This window comes from Pipistrellus kuhlii, unplaced genomic scaffold (assembly GCF_014108245.1).
Source record: "Pipistrellus kuhlii isolate mPipKuh1 unplaced genomic scaffold, mPipKuh1.p scaffold_m20_p_3, whole genome shotgun sequence".
Taxonomy (NCBI): Eukaryota; Metazoa; Chordata; class Mammalia; order Chiroptera; family Vespertilionidae; genus Pipistrellus; species Pipistrellus kuhlii.
In genome coordinates this window covers 18,493,701-18,513,713 of record NW_023425529.1, presented here as the reverse complement: position 1 = coordinate 18,513,713, position 20,013 = coordinate 18,493,701, and the positions used below count along the sequence as shown (strand labels likewise).

Below are 20,013 nucleotides of genomic sequence, written 5' to 3'. Positions count from 1 at the left end.
CTTGTTGATCCCTCATTATTTCTTGTTGATCCCTTATTATTTCTAGTTGATCCCTTTTCATATCCTCATAGGTCTCGTTTATTTCATCGGCCTTTTCTAGGAGATTCTTGAACAACCTTATAAGTGTGGTTTTGAACTCTATATCCAGTCGCTTTTTGTCCTCCATTTCTTTCATTTGTGATCTATTTCCTTGTCTCGGCATTTTTGCAGCTTCCCTGATGAAGCGAGAGGGGGGAGGGAAGGGGGTTCAGGGTGGAGCCTACAGCCTTGGCTTCGGTCAGCCCCGCCCTATGCGGTTCCTGAGTCTCAGTAGTCTCCAGGGTCCTTCAGTACTCAGTGCAAGCACCTCTGAGAGAAAGGTGCCCTCGATTTTTGCCTGCTACCAAACAGTCTAGGCTCTCCCCCAATGAGCCTGGAAATGAGGTTCAGTTCAGTTGGAAGTATGGTTGGAGGTGGCATTCATAGCAGTCTGGAGCTTTTGTCTCCTTCCCACCAGGGCAATCCCGCGGCACAGCCAACCGTCCCTTCTCTGCGAGTAATGTGCGTGCCTCCGGGACCTCCTTTCGCCGCTCCCCTGGGATTCCACCTTGCAGCCCAGCTCTCTCTGTTGGAGCCTGGGTTCGGGAGTCTGGCCTAGACCTGGGGTTCAGAGAAGTCAGAACTTGGGCCCAGCACAGTCGGAGCTTTTATCTCCTTCCCGCTAGGGAACACCAGCCAGGCACTCAGCTGCCTCCTCCTCTCTGGCTCTGTCCTCTCCGCACGCCGCGTGTCTCCGTACCTTAGGCTTTTACAGTTCCTCCACTCTTCCTTCTGGTTTTCTCCTTGCCTCTCATTGTAGAATTTCCAGTCAGTCGACTTTCCTGTAGTTCTGGGTAATGTCCATTTTATATTTTAGTTGTATTTTATTGAAATTGTTGTGTGTGGCTGCGGCTAGGTGTTTACCTGTGCAGCCATCTTGGATTCTCTCTACATTATCATTCTTAAATTTACTTTTAAACTTCAGATAAGAACACTTAAATCTTCCCCATAAAACAAAAAGCTTATTGTATGTATAGTAAGGAAATTGTAACATGAAATTCAATGATTCTTTCTGCATACATTAAAATGGAATTTATTAAATCTATATAAAAATTATAGAAGCTATCTTAAGAATCTACTTTATCATAATTAGAAAATGATGAAATCAAAGGAAATGTGTTTGAATATTCCTTGATAGAAAGCTCTATAGCAAGAAAGTAAGATACAATGGGGGGATGAGGACAAATATGTGATACCTTAGTCATTAAAGAAATTTAAAAAAAAGAAAGTAAGGTGCAATCTTGCTCAGCACCTTGAATTCTACATGACTGCATTAACTCTTGGGTTATGAAATATTAACATCTTCTAAAAGTTAAAATAAATCATGTCCACTTCTGATTTTTTGTGCATATAATTTATCTTCCTCAATACAATATAAGCCTCAGAAAAGTGATGATCATGTCTATGTTGTTTACTAGTCACTCCCCGGGCCTATCAGGCAATCGATACAATAGTTGGTCAAAAATGGGTGAATGAAATAAGTATATTAAGGCTGAGAAACAATTAAAATGAAACTTAAAAAAAACTGTAGATTGCATGAATTTCTTGGTTTATGTAACAGGTACATCTGAGAAGCATTTCTCAGAGCAAAATTTTGACTATTGTATCATGGTATAGGGAAATATCACTAGAATATAGCCATATCATATGAGTGGATAGAGACAAGTGGAACATAAAAATTAGATAGCATCTATCACAATAGTTTAAAAAAGGCATATAAAAGATTTTTCTAAATTTGTGTGTTGGAGCTTTTATTGAAGGAGCTTTTATCTCCTTCCCGCTAGGGAACACCAGCCAGGCACTCAGCCGCCTCCTCCTCTCCGGCTCCGTCCTCTCCGTGCGCACCGCGTGTCATTCACCCATTTTTGACCAACTATTGTATCGATTGCCTGATAGGCCCGGGGAGTGACTAGTAAACAACATAGACATGATCATCACTTTTCTGAGGCTTATATTGTATTGAGGAAGATAAATTATATGCACAAAAAATCAGAAGTGGACATGATTTATTTTAACATTTAGAAGATGTTAATATTTCATAACCCAAGAGTTAATGCAGTCATGTAGAATTCAAGGTGCTGAGCAAGATTGCACCTTACTTTCTTTTTTTATATATATATATATATAAAATTGACACACAATATAATTGACATATACATATATATGTCAATTTCTGATATTTTTCAAGCTGAGTATTGCATATTTAAAAAATGTTATCTGACTTATTAAAATTGAGTTAATAATTGCTTTACTGCCTCAGCTGCCCTATTAAAATGTGCATATTGAAAGGAAATTAATTAGAAGAAATATTTTAATGTCACCATTTGCCCTTTCTCTGTAATAGAAGTGTCAACCAAATTCACAATCAATAATGACAGATGGAAACAAATGCAGGTGATTGCTACCAGCGAGACCTTTATATGTATCACTCATGTGCAAGTTAACTTAGCCTTTTATAGATATAAAACAAACTTGCTTAATTAGACCTGCTTTCTGATTTAGTTAAACTTTTTCCAGCCCAGGAAAGCATCTGAAGTTCTCTTTCAAGGTAATTGTGAACAACACAGTGGTAAATATCAACATGAAGCAGATTATTATTGTAGATCACACAGAAAGAACAAAGGGTAAAATATTTAACTGCCACAATGTTTGACTACATTCTGCACAGTGAGAAAACCTGAAGTCATTTTCAAGGACAACCATTTCTTACTTCTTTTCAATTGGGTCAAGTTTCTAATCTTTCTAAATCTCAGTTTTCTGGCAAATGAAAAGAAAATAGGATTCCACCAAGTCTTCTATCTACCTACTCCAGGACTTTTGTGAGGATCAAATGAGATGAGGAACAAAAAAATTCTTCACAAACATATGGTTTCCAGCTGGCTATGCAGCAAGTTGTGTTCTGGAGCTGAAGAAACTCCAAGGAGGCTAGTTGCTAAGGAGAGGAAGCTGGGTGAGGCTATATGACATCATTACCCAGATGGACACTTAGGATATTAGCCTTTTATATATATAGATTTTTAAAAAATACATTTTATTGATTTTTTACAGAGAGGAAGAGAGAGGGATAGAGAGTTAGAAATATCGATGAGAGAGAATCATCAATCAGTTGCCTCTTGCACACCCCCTACTGGGGATGTGCCCGCAACCAAGGTACATGCCCCTGACCCGAATCGAACCTGGGACCTTTCAGTCTGCAACCCAACGCTCTATCCACTGAGCCAAACCGGTTTTGGCCTATATATATAGATTATAAAGTCACTTAAAGTGAGCTAAAAACAGTCTGCAATTCAATGAACACCTTATCCTGGGGCCTCTAAAAGCCAGAATCAAAGTCAGGGATTAAAGTGATAACATTTATTTGGGAAGGCATCTGAAGCAGCAATAGAAAGCACATGTAAAAATGAAGCAAGAGAAGACAAAGACTGATGTGCTGTGATACATTACTCAGATGGCTGCCACTTTATGTGTGTTGAGAGACAAAATGATGGTCAGTGATTGGCACACAAGAGTTTTTTTGGAAGGTTACAAGGAGGAACCATATGCAGCAATAGTCCATGGAGGAGAAAGAGGAGAGAGAATGCACACCTTTGGTCCTCTCATGTCTCCTATTTCCCACTGGCCAGGTTTTATCCAAAGCAGAACTAACATCTCTGTTCATCTAGCCCCTCGGTGGCCATTTGGAAAGTGAGATCTCATGCTCCACAATGTGGTGTTGTATTCAAGTCCAAAATGGACAGATGATCTGGCTCAGGCAGGGTATTGACCTAAAGATTAGGAGATGGTCTAGGGCAGTATGTAGTGCTTTCTCAGCTTCCCTACACAAGTGGTCGGCAAACTCATTAGTCAACAGAGCCAAATATCACTAGTATGAGAACTGAAATTTCTTTGGAGAGCCACATTTTTTAAACTTAAACTATATAGGTAAGTACATTGTTATTAACTTAATTAGGGAACTCCTAAGCTGGCCTTTGCTAAAAACTCAAGGGGCAAAGAGCTGCATGTGGCTCACGAGCCGCAGTTTGCCGACCACTGGTAGGTCAGTGGTTGGCAAACAGTGGCTCCTCTCGCCTGACCGACATCCCCACTTTTTTAATGCCACTTCTTCAAAATAGACTCTCCCAGGCCAAAAACCAACTTCTGCGCATGGGCCACGAAGTTTCAATTGCACTGTATGTGGACACCTGCATGTGGTATATTGTGGAAGAGCCACACTCAAGGGGCCAAAGAGCCCCATGTGGCTCGTGAGGTGTGGTTTACAGACCACTGATCTAGGGAAGCCGAGAAAGCACACACATTTGTGTCTACACAGCTCACTCTTGTGCCACTCAGATATACTCATGTCCTCCAAACATCCAGAACATTCACTGGTTTTCTGAATGCACTACTTGTGCAGTTGTGGGCCTTGGGTACAGAGGAGCTCTAAGCTTGGTTTAATGCTGTGCTCTTCCTGTTTTGTTTTTCAAACAGAAGGTATTCCTCTGCCTATGAGGAGATGGCTTTTCACTAATTCACCAGGAGTTTACTCTCCCAGTTTAGTCTTCTTGGGACTTGAAAGCAACATGCAAATGTCTGACCCATACAACTGTGTCAATTTTAATCATTTTCAGATTTTAAATTAAGAAATCTGTAAAATATCAGATATATGTGTAGGTATGTGAGTAACACAAAGTTATTAAAAATAGAACTTTATACTTTTATAAACAAAATATTCCTAATTTTGAGTATATGTCTAAAATTTTTTATTGAAAATGAAGAATAAATTATAGACTATTGAAAACTGGATACACAAAATTTATTACCTCAAAAATAAGACTCAGTATACAAATGTTTTTATAGAAATTCCTCCAATACATGAAGATGCTTTCTTTCCATTCATCCTTTTAAATCATTAGTTTCACATTCAAGAATTTTTAAATTATATTTATTAGTTGGAATATCTAATTTATGTTTAGAAATAAATTGTATTTGCCTATATGCTTTTCAAACATGTGCTTCAATTAATTTTCATTTTAATGCATAAGACTACCAAATCTTGAGTAATGATTGTCTTTTAATCACAAAAAGCTTTTTGGGAGATTGATGTTTTGGTGTATTTCATTTTATCAGGTACTTTGTTTTTCTGGTGAGTAACTAAAACATTTACAATAAATTGAGTTCAAGAGGTGGAGTATAGGAGAGAAAATTATGGCCACATATCCTGTGTTCAATACTGCTACACCTTTAATATAATAGAATCTATGTTTTAGAAATGAAGAAGTCTTTACTCATGGCTTATATTCACAAATAGATCTCTTCAGAGAGCAGCTTTGTGATTGAAACTGATTTTCCTGTTTTCCTAATGTAGTTCATTAATTTATTCGTTGAGTAAATGTATGTTGAACATTTCTTCTATGTGACTCAGGAGAAATTTTAATAAAGAACTTAAGCTATGAAACAAAATTAAAAGTGAACATATGTAACAGGAAGCCACTAAAAAGAGGAAATTATACTTTTAGGTGCCATGTAATCTGTGTACTTCATAACTTACTGATCCTGAAATGTGCATAATACCATTGCTCAGGTGAAGAATTGAAGTTCTAAGATGCTAAGTGACGTACCACATAGAGCAAGCACAGAGCAGAATAAAAATTCCCAGAGCATGGGGCTCTCCCAAGACTCAGGAAACTTCACCAGGAAAAGGTTCCCATGGCAACAAGAACTATAAGGTGTATAGAGATAAATCTCAGAAATATTAGGTCATATTTTACTGAAACACTTAAGTTGTACTTAAGAACATAAAGGAGGGTCAGAACAAATGTAGATATATACCATGTTCTTGAGTAGAGAGAATCAATTTCATAAGGTAGCCATTGTGTCCAGGCCCTTGTCCCTAATGCATTTACAATCAAGATCAAATGAAGTTTCATTAATATTTATAACATTGCCAAAGATTTTGACAACATATTTAATGTGTTAATATTAAAAGATTAAAGAGAGAAACCTTTATAAAGGAACTAAGTATGAGATATGTGCATGACAAATATTAATAATGGCCTAAAAAATAAAGCCTGATGAAAGAGAAGCAGATTTAAATCTAATAGATCACCATAATATATATGTTTCATTTTGGAAATTACAGGAGAAGTATTTGTATCATACTGCTCATCAGACTTTTTCAGGAGAACAAATGAAATGTATAGGTGGTGTGTGTGTATTTATAGGTTTGTACATAATGAAGCTATTTATGAATATTAGTTATCTGCAACCAATTTTAGTATTAGCCTTCCTAATGGTCCTAGGGAAACTGGAACGTTTTTGAAAGGAAACACTTAGAAATCCAGTAGATACATTCCTTTAAGTCTTTCTGTGTGGATCCAATGATTTTGTTAAGAAAATTGTCAGCAATAACGAGCCAATCTGTTCATCACTAGGCATTGCCTGAATAGTCTAAGTATTTGATTTTAAAATTTTACTAGCTTACATCTTAACTTGATTAATTCAAATGATGTAAAGGTGAGAAAGGCAAAACATTGCCAAATGGTGAAAGGGAATTTGCCTCTATTTGCGTGTTAACAAATGAGCATTCTGCTCTCATTTCAACATTGGCTATGAAATCTTCCAGCCTATTGCAAGTTCCTTTCTGTCAGAACAGGAATTCATTTAAATCACTGGAACAATGTCTTTAGGGAAGGAAGCTTTAAACCCAGGCCTTAGCATAACTTGGTGATGATTTTCTGATTGACATTAATCTCAGAGTTTAAAAGGAAATGAGCACTTCACTGCACATTTACTAACCATGTGCAAGTGCAACTTTGGGATACAAAGGAATCATGAGCAGTAACATTACCTTTGGCACTCTCTTTTCCAGACTTGACTTTTTCCCCCAAGTCATGATAAGCTTACTACAAAAATTATTTTCCTTGCTAATAGTGACAGAATTTGTTCTAGGAAATGTTGCCAATGGATTCATAGTGCTGGTGAACTGCACTGACTGGGTCAAGAGACGCAAGATCTCCTGTGCTGATGGAATTCTCACTGCTCTGGCTGTCTCTAGGATTGGTTTGCTCTGGGTAATAATATTCTATTGGTATGGATTTCTTTTTAATCCAGCTTTGTATAATTTAAGAATAAAAACTATTATTGGTATTACCTGGGCAATAAGCAACCACTTTAACCTCTGGCTGGCCACCAGCCTCAGCATATTTTATTTGCTCAAGATAGCCAATTTTTCCTCTCTTCTATTTCTTCACCTAAAATGGAAAGCTGAAAGAGTGGTTCTCATGATACTGTGGGGGAATTTGTTCATTTTGGTTTGTCATCTTACAGTACTAAGCATAGATGCAAAAATGCAGATGAATGATTATGGAAGAAACTTCACTTGGAAGACCAATTTGATGGAGATTATGTACCATTTAAATATGACTGTAATCACGCTTACAAACATTATACCTTTTACTATGTCCCTGACAGCTTTTCTGCTGTTAATCTTTTCCCTGTGGAAACATCTGAAGAAGATGCAGCTCAGTGGCAAAGGAACTCAAGATCCCAGCACCAAGGTCCATGTAAGAGCCATGCAAACTGTGATCTCCTTTCTCTTGCTATTTGTCATTTATTTCCTTGCTCAAATCTTTGCAATTTTGAGTTTTATAACTCCGAAGAATACTTCCGTTCTCTTGCTTATTGAGGTTATTAGAATCCTGCATCCTTCAGTGCACTCATTGATTCTGATTTGGGGGAACAAAATGTTAAGACAGGCCTTTCTGTCATTTCTGTGGCAGCTGAGATGCTGGCTGAAGGAAAAGAAATAAGGGGGCACCTTGTGTCTTCTGGCAGAAAACAAAGCAATGGAGGCTATAACGTTTTTTACTTCCTACTACATTTCTTAGTGTTTATAGAATTGGGTATGATACACCTGAAGCATTGTAACCTCCATCTTGTAAAAAACTGCTGATTGAATTCTCTGTTATTATTAGATATTCCCTAGACCTGTAAACTCTATCATTATAAACTCTGTCACCTTAAGACATTCTGTTATTCTGTAAAATGACTTTGTTTTTAGTTCAAATAATAGTAAACGATCAACTTAGCTGTCTGACCTTGCAAGCTAACCATCCAATGTCATAGATAATTCCTGTATTCTTATGCCAAGTATAAACTCTTTATGTATTCAAGGTTACAACTGTCTGTAACAATAACTCACACAGAGCTCTTTGTAATATCTGTAATGAAAGAGGCTCAAAAAGTATAAATATGAGACACTTCCTCTATTTGTGGGCTCAGAGATTTTGAAAGAGACACTTCCCTCTGGGCCACTGGCAATAAATGACTCCTAATTGATGGCTCATTAAGGCATCTTATATCTCATTCGATGATTGACAATACCACATGCCTAGAAAAACTTTTACCTAACCTTATCACAAAAATGCATATGTGGGAATATTTATAAAAAATACAAGAAAGATTGCCATATTATCCTCTTTTTAAGCATGCAGTCTAATTTTACAAAATGGTGTAAGAAATTCCTCAGGATTATGAAACCATGAGTATCTCACATATATATTCTATTCTAGTATCTTGCAAGTGAATAATTTATTATCTGTATTGATGCATTTTTAAGGACTGACAACTCATCAGAGGAATTAATTGTTTTTCTTCATTGTATTTAGTACCACACATATGTATCACAGTGAGTATAGTTTTTTGTTTGAACCTACAATCTTTTAGATGCCAAAGATATTCAATTCTACTTCACACATTAAGGATGGATGCTTTGTACAGATATTATTCCATCATGAATTCTTACTTCATGATTAAGGAATAATAACAAGAATTGTTAGAAAAAAAATGCATGTAATGAAATTAATGAGTAACAAACATAGTTTACATATATATATAATAAATAGTAGTAATGATTATTATATTTAATACAATAGGTGAAAGCTTAGAAAATAAAAGTTCTAAATAGAGATAAAGAAAGCAAAATGATCATGAGGTTTAATGTAGTTATGGTTCCCCATGCAGTTAGGAAAGCCATTTCTCACTGTTTGAATTGAGAAGACCTTTTTTAAAAGTAAAAGACTGATGTCAGTCTATTTAGTTTAACCCTAAACCATGTTTGGGCCTCAGAATTTCCAATCATTTGCTCCACCTTGCTACCTAAACATTTCTTTTAAAGTTTAGACAAACATAACACTAATAAAAATAAAAAAGGCTTTCTTTACGGGCATGGTCATATGTATTCTATTCAGATTCACGATAGAAGATGATTTATAGAAGAAGAATACAAAAGATTGTTGCTAGTATGAGTCTAAGGGAGTGGTTTTCCCCTTAGATTACCCCAGCCAGTACAGTAGCTCTCTTCCTGTTGATTGAGAGTACAAAATGGCTCGATGACAGTCTTATTTCCAGTCTGATAAAATCACTGTTGTATCTCCTGGTAGAATAGTTCCTTACTTTATACAATGACCTCCAGGCCAGAAAATAAGGTCGCAGGAAGATGAAAAAGAAATTTTGGTACTGGGTTACTAGGCGCAATTGTGAGTAGTGATCCTCACATTCCCATCCCGTGATTCTTACACTTGTGAATCTGGTTCCTGGAGAGACAGCACCATTTATTGCATGCTGATTCCAAGTATGTGTCACCTTTTTGGAGAACCTTGTTTCAGCCCTGCTAGATATTGCTACCTAATGAGCACTGCAAACGTGTCTTTAAAAGGCCATTATGCCATTCTGTTACGATAGCTGCTTCAGGATGATGGGGAGCATGGCTAAGATGAGTCAATTCCATGATCCTGGGTCCTTTGCCACACCTATCTTGCTATGAAGTTTGATCCTTGATAAGAAACAATGCTTTATATATAGTGCCTTCATTGTGGATAAGGATTGGGTAAATGCAAGCATGGTAGTTTTGGCAGAAACATTGCACTCAGGAAAAGCAAATCCATATCCAGAGCAGGCATCTCTTCCAGTAAGAACAATACATCTCCTCCATTGTGAAAGTAGTCCACCAGGTACCTGGGTGATCACCCCTGAGAATGGTGCCATATTTGAGACTCAGTATTGGTTTGTGCTATTGGCACATTTGACATTCAGAAGTGAACATTTTGTTCCTACTCCTGTGGTTATGTTGTTCATGAGCCCATTTGGGTGATACAAGAGTTGGCTGAGAAAAGACTTATCCACAGAGCCCATCATTTTATCTATTATGTATATTAAAATTTGTGCTGACACCACCCTTTGGGAACATTCATATGCGACATAAACCTTCACAATTTTTGCCCATTCAGAGAATTCTGCCCATGTACCTCTTTCTCAACTGCCTTATCACTAATTTCCCAATCATTTTGTTCCAAGCTGCTGACCATCTGGCCAAACCATTGGCCACAGTCGGTGTGTCGGTATGTAATTACAGATCTACCCATTTTTCCTCCAAAGCAAAGTGAACACCCAGGTACAATGGTCAGAATTCTGTCACTAGGAGAATTTCCCTTCACCGCTGTCATTTGAAGATGTCCCAGACAGGGACTGCCATGCTGCAGCTGTCCACTTAGGGATGGTTCCTGCATGTTGTACAGAATCGTCTTTAAACCAGGGCCAAGGCTCTTCTTTCTGTGTCAACTGATTGTAGGAACTATCCATGAGGCCAGTGGTGCAGGCTGGGAAAGAAAGGGCAGTGTAGCAGGAGAGGGGACCATGGGCATTTGGGCCACTTCATCATGTAACTTCCTACTGCCATCAGGGCCTGCTTGGGCACGATCCTAAATATTCCACTTTCATTCGCTGATGCGTATGTGCAACTCCATGACTCCATTGCTCGGAAAACACACAAGTCATAAAGAGCAGGGCAGGTCCCATGGTAACTTGGTGGCCCATGGCCAAGTGTTTTATTTCTATGAAGGTCCAGTAGCAGGCTCAGAGCTGTCTCTAGCTCTATAGAATGGCAAGACTGCTCCAACATCCCAAGGACCTACACTGTGATTCACCCATAGAGGCCTGTCAGGCTGAAAACAGCATCCCATTCTGTCTCTGACACTTCATATAACAGAGTATGGAATCTATTTAAATTTCAGGGGTAGGCAAGCTTTAATACACAAAAGGAGGTGAAAGATTTTTGTTATGGAATACAGATACATGGAGAGCTGGATGCTTTGATAGTATCACTTCAGTTTCAGCACAGGAGAGATACAGATAGCAAAAATTCACCAGTGCAAATCCGGAAGCACCATAATCCTTTGCAGAAGAAGCATATTCTTACACAGATGAATCAACAAACTTATGAAACCAAATCTGGGGCATTTCTCACCAGATAGACACGTGATTTTTCTCTACCAAATAGAGCAAAATCAAATTCTCTATTATTGCCACTGTATTCATTTGCTATTGCTCTGTAACAGATTACCACAAATGTAGTGGCTAAACCCCACAAACACACATATAGTATTACTGTGTGATTTTGGGGGGGGGGGCTCAGGAATCTGTGCACAAATTAGCTGTGTTCTGTGCTTCAGCAGGATCTTACAAAGATGCAGGGGTTTCAATTATACTGAACTAGAGGTCTGGTGAAAAAAACTGTTAATGAGGTGTGGAGAGGAGAGTGTCCCGCAGTCCAGCCTGCATCCTGTCCAATCTGGGAGCCCTCAAAGGATGTCTGACTTCCCATCTAGGTCAAATGTCTAAACCTGTAGTTGGACATCCCTCTCAAAATCAGGAGTGCTGGCTCCCAACCCCTCACCTGCCTGCCTACCTGATTGCCCCTAACTGCTTCTGCCTGCCAGCCTGATCATTCCCTAACCACTCCCTTGCCAGCATTATCTATGCCTAACAGCTCTCTGCCAGCCGAATTGCCTCTAACTGCCCACTCATGCTGATCCGTTCACCCCTAACTTTCCTCCCTTTCTGGCCTGGGTACCCCTATTTGTTCTCCCCTGCAGGCCTGGTCATCCCCAAATGCCCTCTTCTGCTTGATCACCCCTACTTGCCTTCCCCTGCCAGCCTACTTGCCCCCAACTGCCCTCACCTGCAGTCCTGGTCTCTCCCAATTACCCTATCCTACAGGTCTGTTCCCCCACAACTGCCCACCTCTTCAGGCTTGGTCTCTCCCAATTGCCCTCCTCTGCTGGCCTGATAACCCACAACTATCTTCCCCTGCAGGCCTGTTCTCTTCTATCTGCTCTCTGCCATCCCGATTGACCCTAACTGCCCTCCTCTGCTGACTTAGTTTCCCCCACCTGCCCTCCCCTATAGGCCTGGTCTCCCCCAGCTGCCTTCTCTCCCAGGCTTGGTCTTTCCTAACTCCCTTCCCTGCAGGCCTGGTTCCCCCCACCCCCCAACTGCCCTGCTCTGCTGTCCCAGTCACCCCCAACTGCCCAACTCTGTAGGCCTGGTTCCTCCCAATTGCTCTCTCCTGCTGGCCTGATCACCCACAACTGCCTTCTGCAGGCCTGGTCCCTCCAAACTGCCCTCCCCTGCTAGTTTGATTTCCAACTGCCCTCCCCTGTCAGCCATCTTGTGACAGCCATCATGTGTCCACATGGGTGTGGCCATCTTGGTGTTGCAGTGATGGTCGATTTGCATATTACCTCTTTATTAGATAGGATTCTTACCTTTCACGCTTGACTAGAGAAGAGCCTACTTTCAAGCTCACACAAATTGTTGGCAGAGTTCATTTTCTTGCAGCGCTCTGCATAGGTACTTTGTAATGTGACTGTTTACTTCTTCAAGGCTAGTAAGAATCTCTCTCACTCAGGGGAGGCCCAGCATTCTCAAAAGCTTTACCTGATTGCATCAGGCATGTGAAGGATAATCTCTCTTTTGATGAACTCAGAATCAGTTGATTTGAGATCTTAATTATATGTACAATCCCTTTATGCTTGCCATATTCTGAAGACTAAGTTACAGGTCTTGCCCATACTAAAATTATATGTGGTATGAACATATGGGAACAGTAATCATGGAGAACCCTATAGTATCTGTACACCACAGCTACCACAAATGAGGAATAATATATTAGCAGTGCACAAATTAAAAAAAGAACCAACTTGGTCATGTACATGTTCATGAAAAGACTCCTCTGTAAGAGAAACAGTGCTATTGGTGGTTCTCACTAATGTTTTGACATCTTTAGAGCATTGTGGGCTGGGATAACTTTTGGGAGTGTTGAAATTGCATTATGTAACCCTAAGTTATATATATATCTTTCCAAGGCAAAGGTTTTGATTTTCTTGATAATGTTATTTTTTTTTAGGAAATCTAATTCATTACTTTTGTTCTTATTTAGTGTGTGTGTGTGTGTGTGTGTGTGTGTGTGTGTGTGTGTATGTGTGCTTAAGTATGCTTTGTATGCTTATGAGTTAATAAACAATAAGAGTATAATTAAATGTTAGATATCAGCAGTCAGCTCTTAGTGAGTATTTTCCTGGGGTACCATGAAAAGCTAGATGCTTTAGTAGAAAAATCTTGAATTCTTTCTAAATTTATCTGACATTAAAAACAAAAATGCCAAAGGGGGATAAATGGAATGAGCTTTGACTAGGGATGGTGAACACACAATACAAAGCACACCATATCATATACAGATGGTATATTATAGAATTGTACACCAGAACCTATACAATTGTATTAAATCAATGTCATCGCAATAAATCCAATTAAAATTTTTTTAAAAATTTGTGATGATAAGAATCCTATCTATGACCACGCTTCATTAAACTCTTGAATATTTATTATCTATCCAATGTATTGGGATTTTAAATTTTTCCAATGACAGAGTTGCTGAACGTGAATTATAGTGAGGTTAAAGAAGGACAATTGTAAAGCAATGAAAGAGAGTATGTCTATATTTGCATGCTAACAAATGAGAAGTCAGCTTTCACACCATCAGTTATGAGATATTCCAGTCTACAGCAAGGACATAAGGTATTTGAATAGGAGTTCATATAAGCTGTTTGGAACACACAACGTTTTTCATAAAGAAAGCACCGAGCTCTCCCATCAGCATACCCTGGTGCTTTCCTGCTTGGCACTGGTCATAGAATTGAAAAGAAGCAAGTATTTTATGCAGATTTAAGATCAGCTGCAAATAGAATTTCAGGTCAAAATATTAAGTGAATCACAACCAGTGATATTTGACTTGGCCTTTCCCCCCTCCTTGACACGATGAGTTTATTAGTGAGCGTTCTTTCCACACTAGTTATAGCAGAATTTGTTCTAGGAAATGTTGCCAATGGCTTCATAGCGCTGGTGAACTGCATTGACTGGGTCAAGAGACACAAGATCTCCTGCACTGATGGAATTCTCACTGCTCTGGCAGTCTCCAGGATTGGTTTGCTCTGGGTAATAATATTCCATTGGTATGCAACTCTGTTTAATCCAGCTTTGTATTGTTTAAGAATAAGAACTATTGTTGCTATTGCCTGGGTAGTAAGCAACCATTTTAGCCTCTGGCTGGCCACCAGCCTCAGCATATTTTATTTGCTCAAGATAGCCAATTTCTCCAGCCTATTTTTTCTTCACCTAAAATGGAGAGCTGAAAGAGTGGTTCTCATGATACTGTGAGGGACTTTGGTCTTTTTGGTTTTTCGTCTTGCGGTGTTAATCATAGATGAAGAAATGCAGATGAATGGATATCAAGGAAACATCACCTGGAAGACCAACTTGAGAGATATTGTATACCTTTCAAATTTGACTGTATTTACGCTTGTAAACTTCATACCCTTTTCTATGTCCCTGACAGCTTTTCTGCTGTTAATCTTTTCCCTGTGGAAGCATCTCAAGAGGATGCAGCTCAGTGGCAAAGAAACTCAAGATCTCAGCACCAAGGTCCATATAAGGGCCATGCAAACTGTGATCTCCTTTCTCTTGCTGTTTGCCATTTACTTTGTGACTAATCATCTCGGTTTGGAGTTTCTATAATCCTCAGGATATACCAGTTTTCCTGTGTTTCCAGGTTTGGGCACTTGCCTATGTTTCAGGCCACTCACTAATTCTGATTTGGGGAAACAAGAAGCTAAGTCAGGACTTTGTCTCAGCTTTATGGCAGGTGAGGTGCTGGCTGGAAGAATGGAAACTTTCAACACTAAGAATTAAATCATTTGTATTCCAGCAAAAATAAAGTGGTGGAGCCTGTAACATATTACACTTCCTACTGGTTTTATCATAGTGTATATAATGGAAAAATTTTCAAAGATATGCCTGTTTATCAGATAAAAAAATATATATGTGGATGTATGAAAACTATGAGACAAAAAATGGAAAGAACATACCTTGAATCAATTTTTTTCCCCCTCGGAAAAGCATTGTAATTATACACAATACTGTGAGAAATTCCTCAGAATTATAAGGTCATGTGTATTTCACATACATAATCCATGGTAGCATGTTGCAATTGAAAAATTTGTGACCTATAATTTTAGATTTTTAAGAGCTGTCAACTTAACTCTGAAAATCATTGTTATTTTTAATTGTAATTTGCACCCCAGTGTGTTTAGATTTCAGTGTTAGAACTTCTGATCTTTTTCATGGTAAGGATAGTCAATTCTAAATCATACAGTGATTATGCTTTTTGGGACAGACTTTATTCCACAGTAAATATTTAATTTCTGGTTAACAGGAAGCAACCAGAACTTATGCTAAGAATTTAAGAGTGGCAAACATATTTAAAGTAAATTATAAATCTACTTATAATTCAAGAGTGACATATTATACATGTATACAATAAAGGGTATTAAAGAATATTTTATTTGATACAAATAGTTGAAAAGTTTAGAAAAATCAAATGCTGCAATAAAGTTGAAAGAAACTTGATTGAGACATTATTGAAAAGTTGTCAAATTTATGTTGTCAGGAAATTCATTCTTTAGTTTTTGAAGGGAAATTATTGTTGAAGTTGAAGTGTGATGTCAAATATTTCATGTTTTTCCTATATTATTTCTGGGATTTATATTTACAAATATTTCCTATATTTTCATTCTTAAATTTTCTTTTAAAATTCAGATAAGAATACTTAAATCTTCCCCATAAAACAAAAGCTTATTGTATTTATAGTAAGGAAATTATAACATGTAATTCAATGATTCTTTCTGCATACATTAAAATGGAATTTTTAAAGTCTATATAAAAGTTATAGGGGCTATCTTAAGAATCTATTTTATCATAATTGGAAAATGATGAAATCAAAGGAAATGTGTTTGAATATTCCTTGATAGAAAGCTCTATAGCAAGAAAGTAAGATACAATGGGGGGATGAGGACAAATATGTGATACCTTAGTCATTAAAGAAATTTAAAAAAAAGAAAAAAGAAAGGAAGGTATAATCTTGCTCAGCACCTTGAATTCTACATGACTGCATTTACTCTTGGGTTATAAAATATTAACATCTTCTAAAAGTTAAAATAAATCATGTCCACTTCTCATTTTTGTGTGCATATAATTTATCTTCCTCAGTACAATATAAGCCTCAGAAAAGTGATGATCATGTCTATGTTGTATACTAGTCACTCCCCTGGCCTATCAGGCAATCGATACAATAGTTGGTCAAAAGTGGGTGAATGAGCCGAAGCTGGTTTGGCTCAGTGGTAGAGCGTCGGTCTGTGGACTGAAAGGTCCCAGGTTCGATTCCAGTCAAGGGCATGTACATTGGTTGCGGGCACATCCCTGGTAGGGGGTGTGCAAGAGGCAGCTGGTCGATGTTTCTCTCTCATCGAGGTTTCTATCTCTCTATCTCTCTCCCTTCCTCTCTGTAAAAAATCAATAAAATACATTTTAAAAAAAATGGGTGAATGAAATAAGTTTAGTAAGGCTGAGGAACAATTAAAAAACTGTAGATTGCATAAATTTCTTTGTTCATGTAACAGGACATCTGAGAAGCATTTTTCAGAGAAAAATTTTGACTATTGCATTATGGTATAGGTGAAATATCACTAGAATATAGCCTTGACTCAGTCATATCATATGAGTGGATAGAGACAAGGTGGAACATTAAAATTAGATAGCATCTATCACAATAGTTTAAAAAAGGCATATAAAGGATTTTCTAAATTTGTATATATATAAATTTCTGATATTTTAATGATATTTTTCAAGCTGAGTATTGTATATTTAAAAATGTTATCTGACTTATTAAAATTTAGTAATTGCTTTACTACCTCAGCTGCCCTACTAAAATGTGCATATTGAAAGGAAATTAATTAGAAGAAATATTTTAATGTCACCATTTGCCCTTTCTCTGTATTAGAAGTGTCAACCAAATTCACAATGGATAATGACAGACGGAAACACATGAGGGTGATTGGTACGAGCGAGAGCTTTATATGTATCACTCATGTGCAAGTTAACTTAGCCTTTTATAGATATAAAACAAGCTTGCTTAATTAGACCTGCTTTCTGATTTAGTTAAAACTTTTTCCAGCCCAGTGAAGCACCCCAAGTTCTCTTTCAAACTAATTGTGAGCAACACAGTAGTAAATATCAACATGAAGCAGATTATTATTGTAGATCACACAGAGAGAACAAAGGGTAAAATATTTAACTGCAACAATGTTTGACTACATTCTGCACAGTGAGAAAACCTGAAGTCATTTTCAAGGACAACCATTTCTTACTTCTTTTCAATTGGGTCAAGTTTCTAATCTTTCTAAATCTCAGTTTTCTGGCAAATGAAAAGAAAATAGGATTCCACCAAATCTTCTATCTACCTACTCCAGGACTTTTGTGAGGATCAAATGAGATGAGGAACAAAAAAATTCTTCACAAACATATGGTTTCCAGCTGGCTATGCAGCAAGTTGTGTTTTGGAGCTGAAGAAACTCCAAGGAGGCTAGTAGCTAGGGAGTGGAAGCTGGGTGAGGCTATATGACATCATTACCCAGATGGACACTTAGGATATTAGCCTTTATATATATAGATTATAAAGTCACTTAAAGTGAGTTAAAAACAGTCTGCAATTCAATGAACACCTTATCCTGGGGCCTCTAAATGCCAGAATCAAAGTCAGGGATTAAAGTGATAACATTTATTTGGGAAGGCATCTGAAGCAGCAATAGAAAGCACATGTAAAAATGAAGCAAGAGAAGACAAAGACTGATGTGCTGTGATACATTACTCAGATGGCTGCCACTTTACATGTGTTGAGAGACAAAATGATGGTCAGTGATTGGAGCAAAAGACTTTTTTGGGACAGTTATAAGGCGGAACCATATGCAGCATTAGTCCATGGAGGAGAAAGAGGAGAGAGAATGCACACCTTTGGCCCTCTCATGTCTCCTATTTCCCATTGGCCAGGTTTTATCCAAAGCAGAACTAACATCGCTGTTCATCTAGCCTAGGGGTGTCGAACTCAATCAGAGAAGGGGCCAAAATCTAAAATCCAGCCTAAATCGCGGGCCGAATGGTTTACTGAACAGTCATAAACTGTCATTGTGATGGAAACGCAGCGGAGTGCAGTGATGACAGCGCAGTGTGGGCCACATTGCAAGGCCTGGTGGGACGGATTTGGCCCGCGGGCCTTGCGTTTGACACATGTGATCTAGCCCCTCGGTGGCCATTTGGAAAGTGAGATCTCATGCCGCACAATGTGGTGTTGTATTCAAGTCCAAGATGGACAAATGATCTGGCTCAGGCAGGGTATTTACCCAAAGATTAGGAGATGGTCCACGGCAGTGTGTGGTACTTTCTCAGCTTCCCTAGACAAGTGGTCGGCAAACTCATTAGTCAGCAGAGCCAAATATCAACAGTACGAGGATTGAAATTTCTTTGGAGAGCCACATTTTTTAAACTTAAACTATACAGGTAAGTAGTTATTAACTTAATTAGGGAACTCCTAAGCTGGCCTTTGCTAAAAACTCAAGGGGCAAAGAGCCGCATGTGTCTCAGGAGCCGCAGTTTGCGAACCGTGGCTCCTCTCGCCCAACCGACATCCCCACTTCTTTTAATGCCACTTCTTCAAAATAGACTCTCCCAGGCCAAAAACCAACTTCTGCCCATGGGCCACGAAGTTTCAATTGCACTGTATGTGGACTCCTGCATGTGGTATATTGTGGAAGAGCCACACTCAAGGGGCCAAAGAGCCCCATGTGGCTCGTGAGCTGCGGTTTACTGACCACTGCTCTAGGGAAGCCGAGAAAGCACACACATTTGTGTCTACTCTTGTGCCACTCAGATGTACTCATGTCCTCCAAACATCCAGAACATTCACTGGTTTTCTGAATGCACTACATGTGCAGTTGTGGGCCTTGGGTACAGAGGAGTTCTAAGCTTGGTTTAATGCTGTGCTCTTCCTGTTTTGTTTTTCAAACAGAAGGTATTCCTCTGCCTATGAGGAGATGGCTTTTCACTAATTCACCAGGAGTTTACTCTCCCAGTTTACTCTCCTTGGGACTTGAAAGCAACATGCAAATGTCTGACCCCTACAACTGTGTCAATTTTAACCATTTTCAGATTTTAAAATAAGAAATCTGTAAAATATCAGATATATGTGTAGGTATGTGAGTAACACAAAGTTACTAAAAATAGGACTTTATACTTTTATACACAAAATATTCCTAATTTCGAGTATATGTCTAAAATTTTTTATTGAAAATGAAGAATAAATTATAGACTATTGAAAATTGCATACACAAAATTTATTACCTCAAAAATAGGACCCAGTATACAAATGTTTTTATAGAAATTCCTCCAATACATGAAGATGCTTTCTTTCCATTCATCTTTTTCAATCATTGGTTTCACATTTAAGAATTTATTAATTATATTTATTAGTAGGAATATCTAATTTACGTTTAGAAATAAATTGTATTTGCCAATATGCTTTTCAAACATGTGCTTCAATTGATTTTCATTTTAATGCATAAGACTACCAAATCTTGAGTAATGATTGTCTTTTAATCACAAAAAGCTTTTTGGGAGATTGATGTTTTGCTGTATTTCATTTTATCAGGTACTTGGTTTTTCTGGTGAGTAACT

General features: G+C 38.1%; 2 protein-coding genes across 2 annotated transcripts; both read left to right on the top strand.

The window, feature by feature from the left end:
- The first annotated feature begins 6,887 nt into the window (after window positions 1-6,887).
- On the top strand, window positions 6,888-7,955 carry LOC118730127 (taste receptor type 2 member 31-like). The gene has a single exon (XM_036457864.2). The coding sequence runs from the start codon at window positions 6,888-6,890 to the stop codon at window positions 7,863-7,865; it is 978 nt and encodes a 325-aa protein (XP_036313757.1). The 3' UTR covers window positions 7,866-7,955.
- Window positions 7,956-14,196: 6,241 nt separating this feature from the next.
- Window positions 14,197-15,356, top strand: LOC118728655 (taste receptor type 2 member 19-like). The gene is given in 3 exon segments (XM_036455377.1): window positions 14,197-14,939; window positions 14,941-15,151; window positions 15,153-15,356. Coding segments are annotated over 3 exon segments (1,143 nt in total). The 5' UTR covers window positions 14,197-14,211.
- The last annotated feature ends 4,657 nt before the right edge of the window (window positions 15,357-20,013 follow it).